The 20,548-nt window shown below is 49.3% G+C and overlaps 1 protein-coding gene across 1 annotated transcript in view; it reads right to left on the bottom strand.

The window, feature by feature from the left end:
- Positions 1–12,779: 12,779 nt before the first annotated feature.
- Positions 12,780–20,548, bottom strand: part of LOC144163806 (uncharacterized) — a 70,795-nt gene continuing 63,026 nt past the window's right edge. The window contains exon 2 of the mRNA XM_077694515.1: positions 12,780–12,801. Coding sequence (XP_077550641.1) covers positions 12,780–12,801 — 22 coding nt within the window. The remainder of the gene's footprint in view (positions 12,802–20,548) is intronic.

Below are 20,548 nucleotides of genomic sequence, written 5' to 3'. Positions count from 1 at the left end.
AGCAACTGTAGCCGACCATAACACATAATCTTGAAAACGCTACCTTATCAACGCGAAAGCAATATGTGGCCCATTGACTAAGCAGCCACTATCCACTGTCTGTGCTAGCACAACAGCTCCTAAATTGGCCGGCAGTGCAGAGTGAATTGAGTTCAAAACAACTTTGGGAAGAGTTGAAACCGCATGGGAACCAAACCCAGGACGTCCCTAGTGCAAATCCAGCATTACATCCTTGACACCACTATAGCTCAGTGGCTCTAGCTGACTAAAGGTGGACCCAGGGAGCGCATTGTGACCTTTAACTGAAAAAACGTCCAGAGGTACAAGCAACCCGAGATACTATGAGTTTGAAATTTCTTGGCGATTCATTAGGTCACACGCTCAAGCTACAACACATAGCCATAACATCCCCACTCAGGTGAATTGGCCAGTCACGATGATAGCTGCTGTCAGAAGCTCGCGGCTGTTTCACCAATCCCCGTTTGTCTTAAAACAATGCTGCTTAAATTACACACTGGCCAACTGCACCTCGTCGAGTATATTTTACACTCCTGGCATTCTGCATTGCCCTTGCTTAGTGTTAAAGGACTATGTATTTGATCACATGTGAAGACTGCCATTTCTGTTGGAGAGCATTTCGTGCTTTCAACCTGAATGGGTTGACTCTCATCAATTCAACACTGACTGCGCACTTTGATTGTGGTGTAATAAACAGAAAACCTGGATAGAGCCAAAATACTGAAGAGTAAATTATGCTTGGCTTATACTTTGCACAGCATAGCTGGAAACGTCAAAATTCGACTTTTTAGGTTTCACATGGCAAAGCTCGGCATAGCTTGGGCCAACTATGAGGTGTACTGCAGTGGAGGGCTATAGGTTAAGTCAGGCCACCTATGAATCTTTTGACATGCTTCGAAAACTTGGCACACAGGCATTTTTTTTGTTCTACCTAAACCAATGCTTTGGACTGGCCAAAATGTTTTGTACGGGTAAAACTGCACTATGCAACTGCAAATAAGAATTGAACCAACTTACTGTTGTGTCCCTTCGAGAATCCAGTGCTTGCCTAATATCGAAAATTGCATCTAGGATTCCAGCAATTGATTCAAGAAATGTACTTGTATGTCCAAGGAACGAGCTCGAATAAAAAGTTACCCTTCTTTATCTGCATTACTTGCATATTTATTTATTTGAAAATTTTTAGCACGAAAACAACAAAACAGTACAAACAGGCAGTGCTGTCACTTTTCGTGCTCTCTCTCTCTCTCCCGTGCTTTGTTGTTTTTGCACTGTTTATTATTTAAAAAAAAATACGCCAAATTTGCCATTTTAGTTGGTTTTGTTTGTTTTGATGTTATGCTGTGTTGCCAAGGAAACTGTAAATGTCACCTCCAAGAAAAAAAAAGAATACCTAGCAATTCTAAGTGTATGCTTCTTGATGGATAGGAACTCTTACTATGTGAAAGTGAAGCCAAGAAAACACCAAAGTCGTCACAAACACTGAAGAATGTTTATTGACATGGGATCACATCACTTGCTGGACATGCAACAAGGCCCCATAACGCTGCTCACGCAAGAGTGCAAAGCATGCTTTGTGGCTAATACCACTTGATAAAAATACAAACAGGCACTTATTTGCCCCAAGGTGACCCTGAATGCAAATGTGACGTGCACAACTGGAAATCAACAAAAGAGTTTGGGTCAGTTTGTGGGATAAGTGAAAAGTGTGGACAAAAGTCGAGAGCACCTTTATGTGTTAGATGACGAGACTGCTAGCACAAGACAGGAAGGACCAAAGGGTGCTTGCTCAGTATTGTATGGCTCTAAATAGGTGCAGATTGCTACTCACTGGACCAAAAGTCTTGGAAGACCCCTGATTTTAAAGCAAAACTTTTTATGTCTCACCAGTGGAATATGCCATGCCAAAAAGGCATTGCAGAAAAGCCAACTTTCTCTGACAATGATAGTGATCGTGGGTGAAGAAGTGCAGAAAATAAAACGCTTTCTGTAGTCAGAAACGAATCAGGACCCTCGCGGTGTGAGGGTCCTGATTCCTGAGGGTCCTGATTCGTTTCTGCGGTGTGAGGGTCCTGAAATTAAACAAAAATAGTGTACCTCGCAATCTAACGACGACGGCAGTTGAATGCGAAGCTTTCGTCATGCAAAATCAAGTGGCGAAGTTTCAAAGCCACTGCGAACAAAAGTCCAAACTGCGTGCAAGTCAAAGTGATAGCTCAACGAGTCAATGTTTAAGCTCAGATGACAATAAAGCAAGGAATCCCTCACGAGAAAACCGAGTTAACCATTGTTGTCGTAAGACAAAGGGGTGCATGTTTTTTTACTTGTAATTATGTCAATTAATGAACACATGTAAGAACAAGTAACGGAGAGCAAGGAGCAATGATGAAACTGACAACAGCCACAGATTTGCACATGCCTATTGCAGAGAAGGAAATCTGGTGAGGCACTGTCTGGACAGGAAAGGGAGCAGTAGAGGAGCACAGCAGTAGCGTCTGAACTATCCCACACAGCCGAACAGGGAGGGAGAATAAGGCAAATGGACGAAATTAAGGGTTCGGAGTCTTAGTAGCCACTGTACTTTGACGTGTGGCTGGATGGAATAGATGAACAGCAACGTGGGAGCTAGAGGACTGCTTGCTGGCGACACTACTACCACCCAGTAGTCTGTACTCCACAGTGCACAGTAGGAGGAACCAAACTGGAAGTGGGGCTGCAAATCGGCAGGATGTTACAAATGGAAAAAGTGCTGCGTGGCTGTCGCAAGTCAAGGTCAATTACCCTTAAGGGGAGGTGCCAAAACCCCTTAAAGAGAAGATGAAGACATGACATTTGGATCTAGTGGCTAAAAACATAGAGTTTCTCACTGAACCATTCATGTAGCACCCCACCGTTAAAGGGGATTGACCTTCACTCTTTTTCTGAAATAAAGTTTAAAATAGGTTCATCCCGGGCAGTTGCTGTTATGTTCGGGCTCCTCATTTAATTAAGGAAAGCCGCCGGTGGCTCATGTTCGGCGTCGCGTACGCTGGTTGCGGCTATTCCGTGTCCCTTTCATGTAGCCGCACAGACGCCAAGTTCGGAGCCGCGGAGAGCGTGTTTTGTGCCCGTCCCATTGTGTGTCAAAAGACGGGGGCGCTTGGCCTAAGTACGTCTGTCGCGTCGAAGGTGGCAGGGTCATTCGGCATAACAAGCTGACGGGAGGCCAGATGATCGTATCTCTTAGTGTTGAAAGCGCGCGCGGTGTAAGTTTGGAAAATCTTCGGCTTCGGCGGTGGGCGCTCTTCGTCGACGGGTCGTTCGCCTCGACGATGGTCGCCTCGGCTGGCAGCGTCTCTCCACGTGGTCTGTTTGGGTGGCCGGCGGCGCCCCTTCGTCTGGGAGGGAATTAGCAACCCTATTGTCCCGCCGCGCGGGAGGCGCCGCGCGGAGGGAGGTCAGCCGCGCGAGGACCGCCCCGGGCCCTCGGCTTGGCTGTTGTTTGTGCAGATGCCGCCCGCTGAACGTAATGGATGGTTCACTTTAGGCCGCAGATGGCCTGTATTTTCTGGCCGGGTGCAACAGCGTGCGTAGGAAACGCACTATGAGTGTGTAAGAGAGAGTGTTAGGTCACGTGACCGCAGGTGGGGACATGTGTGTGATTGGCTGGTTCCTGTGGCCAATCAATGGTTCGTAATAATTGTTTTGAAAGGTTTTTCTCTCTTTCTTGAACGCCCCCTTTTTGGAGGCGGGGTTTTTGCTATCAAAACCGGAGTGTTGGGTTTTGTCGGGGTCGGTCGAGAGGGGATCTAAGAGTATAGATCTCGGCCGAACAGGCTGCTGCTGTCAGAGTGACAATGTAACCGTCACTCTGACCTGATGTAAAGTTGGAGTAATGTAAATAATGTAAATAAACCTAATATCCAGCAAGGAAGGCAGTCCTCATCCCTCACCCGCTCCAAGCATCGGTCGTCGGTCATCGGAGCGAGTCGAGATGGTCCTCTCGGCTCGCGCATCAAAAGAACATCACTATTTCGTCTCCATCAGTTCACCAAGAAGATGGAGAGGCGAAATTTAACTGTTGCCACCAACACCCTAGAGTAGTATGGTGGAAACACACCTCAATCTTTGCTTTTAGGAGGTCTTTTACCGAGCTGTCTACCAAAAATCAAATTATTTTTTTAAGGGGGCACACTCGTCTTAAACCAAAAAAACATGGGTTTTAAAGTTAGGACGATAAAAATCGAGGGATAGGTGTAATTTTTTATTGACACTGTAGATATGAAATTTCTTTCTGTGTAAAACAACTATATTCGAACTTATTTGGATTTTTATGTTTGATTTTTTGACAGCCTTTGTAAGGAAGGAAGGAAGGAATAAAAGTAAAGGAAAGGCAGGAATGTCAACCAGGCTGTGGCCTAGTTTGCTTTCCTACACGTGGGGAAGGAGAACAATGGGAAAAAAGATGAAAAGCAGTAAAAAAAGGAGAAGGTAAAGAGAGAGCGTGTAAAAAAACTGCTGGAGGGATGCAGCTGAACAATGTACCGATGAACTGTGCACAAATCAAGGACTGACTGCCATAAGACTAACATTATCATAATATATGGTCTGTAGCAGAAGTAACAGCTGTTTGGAGTTTGGGCCTGGACGGCAACACCAGTTTTTCTGGTTCCCACCTTCTAGGCCCAAACTTCAAATGGTTGTAACCCCTGCTACAGAATGATAATGTTAGTATTATTGCACTCCTTGACTTGTGCACAGTTCACTGGTACTTTGTTCAGCAGCGTCCCTCCAGCAGTTTTTTTTATAAAGGCTGTCGTAAAATCAAACATAAAAATCCAAATAAATTTGAATATAATCGCATTACACAGAAACAAATTTGATAGCTATATTCAGAATGAAAAACTACATGTCCCCCAAAATTTATTGTCATACCTGTAAAAATAATGTTTTTGATCAAAGACCGATGTGCCCCCTTAACTCGAAGCTTTCACTCTTGCAACTTGAGTCAAAGTCCGAAATCTAAACTGCTTCGACCGTGTCAGAATGGCGCAGTCTGATGGACAATGGTTTCATAATGCAAGGGATGCTGGTTCCATTACGACCACGGGAAGCGTTTCTTATTGAGGTGCTTGATGTGCTTTTGCTTATCACCCTGATCGCTTTGTGAAACCCACTAGACAAAAATGTACAATTTCTACTACAAAACTCATCTAGGACAAACGGGGTAACACCCAAGACGGAGCAAGCTTCTGCGATGAAAATGTTTGACAACAATTCCGAAGGACAAATTTTTCTCATTTCCTTACTTCCAAGTTTCCCACAAAGGTGTGCAGTTTTCCTTTGTTACTGTACGGCTGCACTTCAGAAGGATGTCGAACTTTTCGTTCACAGAAGGCATGCATCTCCGTTCAGCTTGGACCCCTGCAACAATTGGCAGCTAAGTGTGCCTATCAGCTCCCGTGATAAAATTCTTGGTACTTGCATGAAGAGTACACACGTAACGAAAGACACGAAAGGTACGAACTGGCGAAAGGTTTACCATGTTTCTTGTAGGCAGTTCCTCGTACTCCGAATTACTTGGTATATTAAACCATTTTTGCCGCATAAAGCTGCTCAACTTTACATGCTTCGTTGTGGTGAGAAGAAGCTTTATTCTGTGTTAATTATTTTGAAGTGCAGCATAGTCCTTTTGTTTTCTGTCAACCTCATCTGCACTGAATTTCGATTAAAAAATGAGCGCCCTTCCACTGTGTGAAGGATGACCTGCAAAGCTGGATGCAGTCCACGGAGTGCACGAAACAAAACACGTTTGTCGTAATTTGCGATGGAGCATCCTTCCTAGCCAATTAGCTGAATGAACCTCTGAAGGATCCAAGCTTTGTTCTTGCAGATAAACATGGTCCTGCCTGTGTCCCTCCCGCGTCGTAACCATCTTACTCTTTGTGTAACGCCGGGTTCAGACTGTTGCCACAACTGTCGTAATAACTTTAAAGAATGACGTCATTTCACGTCTCAGCCAAATGAACTGCGTGACATGCCATTTTTTTCGTCCATAGATCACGATGCGGCTTTTGCGTCGGTAGTCTGAACATAGCTTAACATACAAACCCAATCCGCTGTACCACTAAGGGCTCCGGACAGTTCCCATTGGGCCGTTTAACGTCCGCGTTTAAACCTCACACCAGCACAACGGACATTCCATCCATCAGGGCGGGCAAGAAACCCATGGCTGCGCGTGCCCGCCCCCTCCTCCTTCCCACTATTCTTCACTACAAACCTGCGCACGCGTAAACCGGCAGGTGAAACTGCGCGGCCGAGGTTCGCCCAAATTGCGTCGCGGATGAGCGGTGCCCCACCACAGACGACCGACAGCCTCCGTCACCCCGGCGAGACCATCAGCCGGACCGCAGCTAAGATGTTCTCCCCTTCTCCACCCTTCTTCGGACTCTTTCTACTCGGTATTTCTCTAAGTGCACTGCACGGGCTTCTTATCCGCCTCCTTCAGTGCACCACGCTGTATGTGTTCTTCGCGGGCCTTTGTTAACAGTTGGGGGAAGCCACCGACCCCTCCTACTGTACACTCTACTATCCGCTTCATTTACTGTCGCCTCCTTCTTGGGCTCGTAATGGCGAGTACCGTCTCATTCATTCTCATCAATGTGCTCAATGTCGGTCTCTTGGCAGCTCTGACCCCTACGGGTGTCAACTGCAGTGTGTTATTAAGTTGTCAAACCTTCTGTCTGTCTGTTCTAGAATTCCTGTGTATGTGGATAAAGTAAATCTGCCTAGTTTTGAGGCTGTTATCCCGTGCCCCGTCTCGTGCCTGACGCCAGCGGCCAATCAGGCGTGGACCTATCGCCGGTTGGCAGGTCCGAACCACATCCTCTATTCGTATCCAGGGGGGAGTTGTTTGTCACTCCTCCCGTCAGAGACATCGGCCACTAAATTATTTCTCAATTCTGTGACAACCTGTGCATACTTTTTACAGACACAGACTGCCTTTTATTTGAACTACTGATTTTAGCAGATTTTTACAGTCACTGTAAAATTTAAGCCGAAATTTGGAGGTTTTCTTTTGTCTCATTTATTTGAGCTTCTTATTGCTTGCTTATTTAGATGCCCGAGTACTTATACAGTGCATAAGCACGTTGTAAATACTGAAATGAAATTTTGCTGCTGATAAAATTAACACAGACAATAGACATGATGTTGAATAAAGCGGGATTGTATAGGCGCGATTGTAGAAAAATATGAGCACTGGAACTCATTGAAGACCTTTTAGAGCCTTGTACGGTTTGTTGTACGGTTGCTGGTCTTTTTGCTTGTTGATTACGTTTCTCCTTTTTCTTAAGGTGCCGGGAATTGGCACGTAGAAGTTGCCGATTCTGTGTATTGATGCCAGTCGCTAAATGCGGAGTAAACTAGAATGAAGCATCTTACGGTAGGGCTTTACTTGCGTGCACAATGTAAACGTGGTCCCAACGTTATCAGATTAGCTTCGTTGCGTGGATCTCGAAGTCCCGTGCCGACAGCTCATGCATCGCTCCTACTGTAAGCGCTCCATGGGCACACGTTCATCCCAAGATACCTACACGGCAGAAGATTTTGTTGCATTGATTTTAACACCACCGCACCTAACAAACACCATTTTTAACAAAGACCAAAGACCACTTTGGGTGACAGGGACTAAACCTACAAGATCGATACACACAGTTTCTTTATCTTCAACCAGCTCTGCGGACCGGACAAGTTCATTATATACGAGATACATATTTGTGAATCAAAGTATATGCACTTCTGGATGACCATTCGGCGTTCGACGATACTTTTAGAAGAGTTTTGCGCTGCATACACTTGCTTCTCATTTTTTTCAACAGCAGAGATGTTTAAGCTTCTCGTTCGGCCGGATCACGTGACTGGAAAAAATTCCAAAACGAAATGCCGAGCACAAGTGAGCGTGCGAAGGAACGGCCGGCGTCGGCCAGCTCGACCTTCGAAACACTCTGCGAAGCATTCGTGACGTGATCTCTCGCGTGCTCTTCTACTCACCAGTTCACCTGCGTTTGGAACTGAAGCGGGCACACAAACGTCCAGATCGCGATACAGACGCTGACTTCGCAAAGGTGCTTGCCGTGGAATCTAGCGCGTGCTAACGCGGTCACTTTGTGAAAGGTGTAAAAGGCTGCGGGCTAAACGATCCTGAACTGCCAGTAATAAAGAACCTTCAGCGGCAATTTCGAAAATCCACGAGAGGTGCAAGAACCGGGTCTTTGACGAAGGGACAGGGGTCACCATCTCTGCTGTTTCAACAGCCTTGCCCCATTAGTGCAAGCTGCGCCAATTTCGCTTATCGAAATGATCCCATGAAATGGCACCAAACCGGAACCCAGCTTTGAAGGAAGTTTTATGTTCCGAATATATTAAAAAATACATCCAGCGGTAACCTTAGAAGATGTGTAAAATAGGTAACCAAGATAACACGCGCGCAAACCATTAATTTGGAAATTTCTCCAACCACCATATGCGAAATACTTTGGTCGATCTGGCGTTACATCCTGCAAATTTATAGAGGTAATTTTTTTTAACAGCGGAGCTGTTTACGCTTGAGTACCAGACATGCCGGTCGTCGCTCAAAAATCGGCACAGTAAGGCGAAGAAAAGGAAAAGGCTAGGCCAAGATGTGTAAGGGAAAGTGGACAGGAGGAAAGGAGCCCACGACAGGTGTGAAGACGGCGCGTCGCGGCTCCGACGTTCGGTTGGGGAGCCGTGCCGGGCGTTGCTCAAAACTTGCCGCAACAAAAGGAAGACGAGGAAAATCATAGGCCAGAAAACTTGCATTCCTCCTCCTTCAATCGGGCAAAAATAAATGCACGTGGCACGTAAAAAATCCAAGTCAAAGGAAGGGAAGACCACCTGCTCAGCTGTTGCCTTAGTCTTGGCATACCAATCGCAAAGCGGGTCGAATTGTATTTATAGGACATCACCCTGCTTTCGCCTACCTCTTGTGACATTCGCTGTAGCCACGCAAGCAGGCCGGCCGGCCGGCCGGCCTAAATTTTACCCAGTAGAACGCCTGGGAGGAGCCGCGAAACCGTGTTTTAAAAATAACAATTGAAAAGTTTTTCTCTAATGGTTGCGTTACAAAGATTAGTGGTGCTCACACACTAGACCGATATCAAGCTTGGTGACGAATATAGCTGGTGAGGTTAATAAAATATAGTGCAAGGCGCTCACTATTTATGCGGAATATTTTGCGCAATGATGCAAACATTGGAGCGAGAGTGCTATCATTTCCTTTGGTTAGGCTCTCACTCGCGGGGCAGTCACTAGACAGCTATGGCTTTCACTGTAGACCTCAGCAACTAAGTACCACAGTTAAGGACTACGTAGGAAACCACGAAGCAGGTACCATTGTATACTGCCGGTGACCAGACTGAACATGTATACTGTGCGAACACGGTAACACGGTTAGTTCGGTGGGCAGCACTAGTACCACTCAGTGTTCAGATATGCGTGCAAAGAGCAATCGACAATGCCCAAGGAAGACAAGGGGCTCAAGTCGGGTTGCCTGCCTTCAAGATGAAAGCCTGGTGGTGGACATATTAACAACTTCTTCAGTGCTACATCGTATTTGCGTGTCTTCTCTCGGCTCTCTTTTTTGTTTGGAAGGAATTAGATAAACCTGTTTCTGTTTCGCTACACCGTGCTTGCGTCTGTTACTTCGGTTTTGCTCCTTTGTTTTAGGGCGTGAATTACGCAAGTAAGCAGTCTGGCACACGCCACAGCTTCCATACATTGATCGCCCCTATTTGACGATGCCGTCGGCTTTAAGGAAGAATAATTATGACAATGGTAATGAGAGGACACAATCGCACATTTGGATGACTCCTGTGGTATTCCTAGCTTGATAATTGCAAAAGTAGTAAAGTACGCTTGCGCGGAAAGGGTATATCCAGGATCAAAAATGGTCATGTGCCAAGGCTGTCAGCCGCAGTAGAAGAGAGAAGGAAACAGTGCACCAGAAAATGGGTAGTGGCAATTGTAATTAGAAGACATAATAGTTCCACAGGACACGTTTAAACTGCCGGTGATGTCTTTAACCCTACGAACTATGAAGCATCTATCTGAGTAACACCTGTGAAATGTGGTCTATCATGGAAGTATGGCTTATGAGAACACACTTAGGAAGGTTGAAATGCCGCACTGCTACGAGGAATGGTGACGCTCCATGCAGCTGAAAGAACCACCAGCTGGAATCACTGCAACCATTACGATGGGATGATTACAGCCCTGTGACATTTCTCTTGACACGAAGAAGGTGGACCTACCATGAGACATTAAAAGTTCCTCAAATAAAAATAAAATTTGAGGCTTTTGCAATGCGACACGTATGCTCAGAGCCTTTTGTCAAGCCCTGAAAAGGTTTTTTTGCATGTCCCCTAGATGTGGCCCCTGCTATGTGGACAGTGACTATTTTAAGTGTTCCCCTGAAATTCCTAATACTTGTGTATGATCTGTCTTTTATACGCGGAGCTGTTTAAGCGGGAATTAAATCCGTGCCTCGCATCGCTGAGCCCGCTTCCAAGCCAAGCGGTGAGGGAACGAGGAGAGGAGGCCAGTATAAATCACGAGCACGTGTGGGGAGTGCGCACCTGAATAAAACACCCCTTCCCGAGGTAGGAATTGAACATGCGTCCACAGCGCTATTAAACCGCCGTATATCTATTTGCGCTATCTTTGCATTTGGGCACCCAGCTTTTCCTTCGGCTTTGTAGCTCTGGCGTTTGCTTTGTATTTTGACTTAGTTGACGTGGACTTCGCTGCAGGCTTTGGCAGTTTGGATGTGTGCTTAAGGAGAGCGGATTGTGGACCGTAATTAAGACACAGTTTGCACCGGAGAAGCTTCGCTTTTAACTATCTTTTTTTAAAGTTAGCACTTGCAAGAAAAGCCATGTCAAAGCTAGTGACGAACACCAGCGCTCTTTCGTCATGCTTCGCATCTCAACTGTGATGGTTGCCGAATTTTTTATGTGTCACTGTTTTCAACAATTCCTCCTGTACTCTGACGTCTCGTGCGTATTCGGCTCTCAACGGCTCCGAGTGAGGTCGGCTCCGCTTTTGGACCCCTTTCTTGCTGTTTAATTTATTTGGACGTTGCCATTTTGTGCACCACGAGAACCGGCAAGTCACACGGACACCGAGGACACCAACATCGCAGCCGTGGACCACGCCAACGGTCAGCTACAGCGATTCATAGATCTGCCACGCCATCAGCTTCGCTAGGCCTACCAGGCCTAGGGAAGTCGCTATCACAGCCGGCACAACATCTGCAAGTGGCCGCGCGAGCCAATACACGGAATGGAAAGCATCGTGGAAGGGGAGGACATCGACCCCGAGGAGCTGCAGCAGCCCGGGTGGGCTACGATTCGCCACCGGCAACACGCCCTGCGCGATCAAGCACGTGCCTCGACTGGAGGCACGAACACCTCGAGCTCTGCACGTGCGCCAAAGCAAAACAAGAAGCGTTCCCCGCGTCGCCCGCCACCGGCTTCGCCTCTGCCATCTTCTGATGTAAAAATCGTCCTGCGCCCTCGAGGAGGACTTGCGCTCTCGTCTATAGCACAAGCCACCTTAGCCGACGCAATCCTGGCCCAAGCGGGAGTGGCGCCCAACCGTGAGGACCAAATCCGGATACACCTTGTGGCTAATTACCTGCTTATTAGCACACCTTCCGAAGACCGTGCCACCAGATACGCCGGGATTAAATGTCTCGGGCTTCGCGGTCAGCGATATGAAACAGTCGCTCACGTGTCCGCTCCAGCGAATACCAGCATGGGAATCATCTTCAACATTCCACAGGAAGACACCCCGGAACAAGTGCGCGACAGCATTTTTGATTACAACTCGGACTTATCAATCCTAGATGCCAAACGTTTGAACAGTTCTAACATGGTACAAATCTTGTTCGACGGCCACCGGGTACCCTTCTGGGTGAAATACAGGGCAGCGACGTACCGGTGCAAGCCCTTTCGCCGCAAGACGGAGGCATGTGCGGTGTGCTCGCAAGCCGGGCACCGGCAAGATGTGTGCCCGAACATAACAGAGCCCAAGAGATGCGCCAGCTGCGGCACGAATCCCTCTGATGACCACACGTGCACCCCGCGGTGTATAGTGTGCGAGGGCCCTCACCCCACGGGCTCCGCCGACTGCCCAAGACGCTTTCAACCACGCAAGCGAGCCCCCTCATATGCCCAGGTGGTCTCGGAAGAAGGAAAATTGCTCAAGGCTCCGTACGACCGGCCCGCCGATTTCCCTGGACTCCATCACGGAACCCGCACCGACCAACTGGAGCGCCAGGCCCGCAACGCCAAGGACCGAAACAAGCTTCCCGAGGGCAACGAGCACAAGGCGGGGCAGCACCCACCCCGAAACCAGCACGGCACGGAACTCAATATCAGCTACAAGGCCGCCCTCCGACAAGACGGCAGACCTCCACAGCAACAGGTGAGCGGTCCCAACGCCTCTACTCACTTGGTCAGGACCCCCACCTGCATTCCATCATCCCCCCTCTCATCACCCAACTCCATCCGACCCACCCCTTCCCTCTCATCTGACATAGCACGCGACTTGCAAGCCATGCGCCTCGAAATAGCCGTGCTACGAGCTGAGAATGCCGCCCTCAAAAAGGAGATCACGCAGTTACGAACTAAGCAGCGAGAGGAGCCCCCGCCCAGGCGGAGAGCACCAAACCCACCCAATGGGAAGAGTCATCTCTTCCCCTAGTCACCCTCGGAGGAGCGCCTGCAGGGTATAGAAAGGGTGCTAGCCGAGCAAAAGCTTGAATACACCCAAACAGTACACAGCATCCTGAGCGCCCAGGCCGAAATGCAGGCCCGATTTGAGAACATTACTCGGGAGATGCTGTCAAGTGTCAGAGACCTGGCCGCACAAATAATTCCCAAAAACGTCCAAATTAATGGTATGACCGATGAAGGCCTCTAAGGACTCGTGATCTGGCAGTGGAACTGTCGGGGCTTCGCTCGGAAACGAGCGGAACTGCAGCTATTGCTAGAAGAGGTTGAGAATCCCCCGGATATAATTTCGCTGCAGGAACCCGGAAAGCGTGTCAGATGTCTAGGTTATCAGTCCTTGCAAACACAACACGACACTGCAGTTCTAGTACAGAGAAACATATCAGCACAACACACACACTTTGATAGCTGCTGCATCCCCCATGACTTTGTAACGGTCTACCCGAAGTGTAGGACAGAACAGGTTATTCATTTACTAAACATTTACAGTAGCCCCAAGCAACACACACATAATTTTCGGTCATTAATCCTGGCCGCTAAACAAGCCGCTCCAGGCTCACCCCTCATCATTACTGGAGACTTTAACGCTCCACACACTGCATGGGGTTATCCTACGGACAGCAAAAAGGGCAGGCTGCTCTGGGATCTGATTCAATCTCAGAAGCTGACACTCGAAACTCCACCGGATCTACCAACTAGGGAGGGAACGAGTGTACAACGGGACACCACCCCGGACCTCACCCTTACCTATAGAGTGGGCCATGCAGAATGGAGTAGGATAGACTACACCCTCGGCAGTAATCATTACATAATACAGCTACACACGACACTCAAACACCCCACACCACCAAAGCGTATGCAGACTGTCATCACAGATGGGCACGCTTTGCGGGAGGCACGACAAGCTGGGGACCTGCCTTCCTCCCCAACGCTTGACCTAGCTCAATGGACGGAACAGCTCCTGGGCGATGTACGGAATCACCAAAAAGAATTAGATCCCGAAATACCGACGCCACACGTCGACTCTAAATTGCAGCATATGTGGGAAGCCCTCAAAGGCCTTAAGAGGCGATGGCGCACTCAAAAGCATAACAGGCGCCTAAGAAAGCGAACAGCCATCCTAGCTAAGGAAATCGAATGTTATGCAAACAAACTAAGGAGATCAGGATGGGAAGAGCTGTGCGATCGGTTACAAGGCGCTATGAGCATGAAGAGGACTTGGTGCCTCCTAAGACACCTACTCGACCCATCACGTTCTAAAAAGGAGCAGGCGAACCAAATTACCCGACTTACCAGACAGCTTGCGACCGATCCGGACCAGTCACTTCGAGACCTCATCAATAGATATGTACCAGATGGGGAACAACAACAGCACCCGGACTACTCCGGGCCGCCTAACCCCTCCTTGGACGAGGATATCACAGAGGCAGAGGTCAGGGGAGCGCTGCAGGACGTGAGAACGTCTTCCGCCCCAGGGAAAGACCTAGTCACGAATAAGATGCTTAGAAACCTCGACGATGGTTCGATATCTTATCTCACCAAGTTCTTTAACAAGCATTGGAAAGAGGGCACTCTTCCTCGAGAGTTCCGTCATGCGAATGTTACTCTAATCCCTAAGCCGGGCAAACAGCTTTCGACAGAAAATCTCAGGCCGATATCGCTAACGTCATGTATTGGAAAAATAATGGAACGAATAGTTATGGCACGAATAAACAGGCTTATAGAAGAAAAAGAATTGCTGTCGCCCAACATGTATGGCTTCAGGGCAGGGCTTGCGACAAACGATGTCCACCTGAGGCTATACTGGGATTTGCTGAAGAACCCTCGCTCACGTGACTCCGCAGCCATTTTAGCCTTGGACCTGACAAAAGCATTTGATAAGGTATTTCACTCAGCCATCCTGGCAGGCGTAGAACGCATAGGGCCAGGCGTACGGACGTACAACTATGTTCGCGCCTTCATATCTCACAGAACAGCCACGCTGACACTGGGTGACTTGCAATCTCCTGAAATACAACTACCGTCATGCGGCACACCGCAGGGGTCGGTCATATCCCCCTTACTCTTTAATCTAGCAGTGTCACACATAGCCTGTGCTCTGGATCGAGTGCTCGGTCTTCAATACAGCATGTATGCAGGCGATATAACCCTATGGGTCACTCGAGGAAGTGATGCATACATAGAAGAAACCCTGCAAGCTGGCGCTACAGCCGTCGTGCAAGGAGCCCGAGTAGCGGGCCTGCAATGCTCTCCCACCAAATCAGAGATGCGTGTCTTGCCAGCAAAAAGATCTGGACCTTCGCGAGAGGCTTCCATCCATATTTTAGTGGACGGGAAGCCTGTACCGCGGGTCACGAACCTCAAAATTCTAGGCCTACTGCTACAAAGTAATCGGAGAAATACGGATGTAATCAAAACGTTCTCGGCGCATGTTACCCAAATAATTGGCCTGCTCCGTAGGATCGTTGCTCGAGGGCACGGCCTGAAAGAACAAGACCGCTTGAGACTTGTACAAGCGTTTGTTCTCAGCCGACTAACGTATGCTCTTCCCTATCTTCCCCTCAACGACAGCGAAATGAAGAAAGTAGATGGTCTCATCCGCAAAGCCTACAGAGCCGCCTTGCAGTTACCACCGAACGCATCCACTGCCAGATTAGAGGCAACAGGGACATACAATACGGCAGCAGAACTAATCGAAGGCCACCGCACTGGCCAAGTCAACTACCTAGGGCGCTGCTCCGCGGGCGGACACCTCTTGCAGAAACTCGGGATCGGACCAGCTCAAAGCCCCGAGTCTGTGTGCTGCATCAAATCATCAATCAGAAATCATATCATCGTTCGACCGATTCCCAAAAACATGCACCCAAAATTTCATATTGACAGGCGGATTCATCGAGCCACGACACTGGATAAAAAATTTCCCCCTTCCCGAGCGACACTCTATGTCGATGCCGCAGAATATCGGCATAAAGATGCATTTGCCATTGCTGTAATTTACTCCACGTCATCTCCTCCTCTTGCAACCCTCACCATTCACACCCGTCACCCGCATGTCGCGGAACAGGCGGCAATCGCACTAGCAATAACCCAAAGGCCCACCCCTGGAATTGTATTTTCGGATTCGAAAACGGCCGTCCAAAACTTTGCCAAAGGGCTCATTTCTGCCCCGGCACACAAAATTCTCGGTCTAAATTCGCCATCCGACGCGGTCGAACTCCAATGGTTCCCGGCTCACACGGGCATAGGAGGGATAGAGACGGCCCACACGGCAGCCCGAGCACTTGTCTTCCGGGCGTACGATGTGGACTCTTCCCTCCACGGAGCCAGATCGACCAGGGACAGTCTCCTCACATTCCGAGAGGTCACACAGCATTACCGCCTCTCCCGCCGCAAGCTTCCACCCGCTCACTCATCCCTCACTCTGGAGGAGGAACGCCTCTGGCGTCAACTCCAAACGGAATCTCTACCGTGCAGAGCCGTCCTCCATCATGTCCACCCCTCCCTCTACCCATCCTCGCTCTGCCCCCGCTGCGGTGAAAAAGCCACGGTCCAACACCAAATGTGGGCTTGTGATGAGGACCCATTCCCTTTAATTAATTCTCCTGACCAGTGGATGGAGGCGTTGGGCCGCTCGGACCCCCAGCTCCAGAAGGAGCTCGTGACTCGAGCGGCTGAAGTCGTCGCGACCCTTCGGGTCGTGCCCACCGCGCCCTAACCCTTTATGTGAATAAAGTTATTTCTCTCTCTCTCTCTCTCTCCTGTACTCTCTCCATTCACCCGTCCCGCGCACCTATTTCAAATCGGCCTCCACAATTCACTGCCTGAACGTCTAGAAACACAGCAAGTCAGCCAGCAAGTCGGCCTGTGTGGGTGAGGGATACATCCCCCCACGGGCCGCACGGTTTTGGTACACCTCCCTGGTTTTGTTCTTACTTCAATGGAGGTACTTGAGTGTATGTCCCCCATATCGAAACCCACATCAAGGTATGGATTACTCCGCGCCATATGTGTCCTACTTGAAACGTCCGTCCAAGACAAACACGCATCCGTCTCCTAGAGAAAGGATACTCGAACAGCCCCGATAGCCGATACGCAGCCATCGGCACCTCTTCGCACCATGGCGCCGATGCAATGGTTGCCCTGAATTCTCAAGGCTACATCCTGACATCCACCTCCATCGCTGATAACTACACCAATAACGCCGAAGAGATAGCCGCAGCCTTCGCCTCCAAGCCAGCCCCACCCGGCTATGTAACCATTCTTAAAGACTCGCAGCAAGCTTGCGGAAACTTTCTGACTGCACGCATTTTCACTCCAGTCCCCAAGCCTCTCCTGACTATCAATCCCCTGACCCGAATAAAAAGTTCACAGCATATCCACGGGGTGAATGATGATGAGTGGGCGAAGCTCCTGAGGGGAAATCATCGGTAAAACCGTGACTCTTCAGTGAGAGTTCGCCCACTACATCTGTGTCTGAACGTAACGTCTAGAAAGTCTCGCTTAAACGGCGCGTCGGCACCTTGGGGCTGAGCTCGCCTGATGCGTTTTGCAGACGCCTCACGAGCTCTCACTGCATCGGGGTCTGCCTGCCGATACGCGCACTTTCTCGCCGCTTCCCGTTCTCTGACGTTTTGGAGATCCTCTTGGCGCCGCAGCCGTGCCGCTTCGCGTACGGCAGGGTCCTCGCGCCGTTGCCGTGACGCTTGGGCCTCTCGTTCTCGAACGCTGGGATCTTGGCGGCGGCGTCGCGCAGCCAGACGACACGCTTCGGCCTCCCGCTCTCGTACGGCAGGATCTTGGCGGCGGCGTCGCGCAGCTTCACGGAGCGCTTCTGCCTCGCGGGCTCGCACATCTGCAGCCTTATCCATCGGGCGACTCCGAGCGCGCGCCAACAGCGAACGGATTTTATTACAACGCTCCCCGCCATCTAGTAAACAATCCAAGAACTAAACTAGAGGTAGCCACGCCATCTAGTAAACAATCCAAGCGCATCTTTTCATCATATACAAGTACCGCCATCTAGTAAACAATCCAAGAACTAAACTAGAGGTAGCCACGCCATCTAGTAAACAATCCAAGAACTAAACTAGAGGTGGCTACATACATACGTCGAGGATGGACAGACCCACGCCCTAAGGAGCTTCGCCCCTAAAATCGTTGGTACCCCAGGTTGACAGGCTTGACCATCGGTGGTGGTCGCCATGCACCCACCCCCTCCAATTTTCTGAGTCCCCGTCGCTGTACCAATATACTGCACCACTACTGTCAGCCATGCCGCCATTACCCACCTACCCTCCCCACCCTAAACCATTGCATCGCCCGACTACAGCGCAGAGTCCAGAGGCAAGCATATTTCAATTCCCTATCCTTTATCAGATATCCCCACTACGCACCCTTCCAACTGTCCAACCTTCTATTCCTCTTAAACGATGTGCCATCACGCATGGGTGTGCTCCCATACCAAAAACCACCCCTTTCCGCCCCCTCAGGAGCAGTGGGAATGCGGCCTCACTAGCTCTCAGCTCGAACTCAGGAAGGACTGATCGATAGTGCGAGAGCGAGAGCAGTCAGTTTCGGCTCTCTGAACTTAGAAGAGGCCACCCAAGATTTATTTATTTATTTTTGTCAGACCGATAACGTTTATTAAATGCGAATGCATTTATTATTCGGGGGTTGTCTTGCGTCCATCGAGCGGCGCGCGCCTGCATTCCTCCAGCGCGAGCGCACGTAAGCGCGCGCCTCGTAGTTCTGCCTTCGTCGTCGTCGTCGTCGTAAATGCGAATGCATTTCTTAGTCGGGGGTTGTCGTGCTTCGTCGGCGTGCGCCCGCAGGTGTTATCTCTCCGAGCTGAATGCCGAACGCATGCGCTTGAAGCGAGCTGTACTAGTTTGCTCGAAGCGGCAAGGACGGCGAGTAATGCGGTGTTAGTCTCGTGTCTAACGTGCATGGGAACTTGATATCGCACGCCGTTGACACGTCTCCCATTCGAGACACGTCTCCGTACAAGGACTTGTACACCCTTGCCTACACCGGAGACGGAGTCTTTGTGGTGACCGTGTACCTCGCGCCCAACCTCGCTCGAGACGCCGTTGCCGCGCAGCTGGACGCGGCTATGGAAAGTGTGCGCGTGCGTTCCAACCACTCTGACCCCATAGTCTTGGTTGGCGACTCAACGTTGACGCGAGCAAGAAGACTGGCGAGTGGCTGGTCGAGTACATGCAGACCAGGCACTCTATTCATTGTCTCTCTGCCGGCTTCGACACGTGCCCCACTACCATTCACGGGAGTTGCATTGATCTGTTCTTTACGCGAAACTGTGACGCGCGTATGCTTCTCAAAGACCCTTTGACCGTGCACTTTAGCGATCACAAGGCAGTGATTGTGGCCGTCAGGTACAATGATAACACGAACAGGTGCTGATGAATAAATGATTACGTTCACACTCTCGTCATTAATTACGCCATTACTCGCAACACACTCATCGGTGCACCCAATGCATTCGCATTTCTGCCCGATTCCCTTCGGGGAGGTGCGGGGGATTTTTGTTTTCTTCCCTCTACGACCACTTGCGGATAGACCAGATCGCTCAACCAGACCAGATCGTTAGGTTTCGCTCAAAACTACCTTCTTGCGTGGTCGCTAAATGTCCGCGCTATGCGGTGCAGAGGACACCCCAGGCTTATATGAGACAAATTGTACAACCAAAAGTAGCAGCGTTCTTTTATATCTAAATACAAGTTAGACTTGGTTTGCCTTGTTAAATGGACAACCACACGTTAAAAATTCGTTCCGTCATATGTAACTATTACAGCATTTCATAACTGATATTGACCACGGGTGTTCTGTACGCAATAGCATTTTAAAACCGCCGGTGTTAGAATATCGAGTTCCAATTGAGTTCCGAAGTGGGAGTTGTACTCGGATACCTACCGGAGGGGGAAATTCGGAAACTCTTGCTAGAACGCAGCCCTGGCCCTCAATCCACGCTGAAAAACGTAGTGTGGAGGGCGAAGTCAAGTGAGTGCAAGATACAAAATACGATTGACTATAGTTGGTGAAAGGGTAAGAGTGCAGCAGGAGCTCCGCCCACAAGCGTTGTGCGGCCGCTACCTGACCCTCCACGGTTAGAAAAAATAGTTCGTTATATTGCAGCTGTTTATACCCATGATCACTACTATGAGCGGCTAACAGTATAGCCATCTGATTATGAAGTCGTTTATATATGTTTAATCCGAAGAATGAATGATTTTCATTGAAAAAAAGAAAAAGTGGTCCTCCTTAAAAACTGGCTCAGAAGAAAAAAAATTACTTACTGAAACAAAGGTTATTGTTGGTAGAAACTATTCCCGGTGTATTTTATACCTAAATCAACGCTATCTAAATCAACGCAGTTGGCGGCGCATCTGGGACCAGCTCTCAACGTTTTTTATTCTGTCGCTGCAGATCACCGATAGCAAGAAACTTGGAAGTACGAGCGCTGCCACGTGTTGCTTCTGCTACCACCGGTTATCTCCGTCAGTGAAGATGCCCGGATTTTCGACAACTACATGATCGAAAGTCACGTCGTAGGGCGTTGCAGTCTGTTCGCCCGTTGCAGTCTGGGATCGCCCCTCTGACAGTTTATAAGGACGGTGCTCTCCTGCGGCCATCGCAGTTGGCGGCGCATCTGGGACCAGCTCTCAACGTTTTTTATTCTGTCGCTGCAGATCACCGATAGCAAGAAACTTGGAAGTACG

The sequence above is a fragment of the Haemaphysalis longicornis genome, unplaced genomic scaffold (assembly GCF_048455015.1).
Source record: "Haemaphysalis longicornis isolate Haplotype H1 unplaced genomic scaffold, Haemaphysalis longicornis Haplotype H1 scaffold_13, whole genome shotgun sequence".
Taxonomy (NCBI): Eukaryota; Metazoa; Arthropoda; class Arachnida; order Ixodida; family Ixodidae; genus Haemaphysalis; species Haemaphysalis longicornis.
The sequence above is the reverse complement of the archived record's forward strand: the minus strand, read 5'-3'. Positions and strand labels throughout refer to the sequence as shown.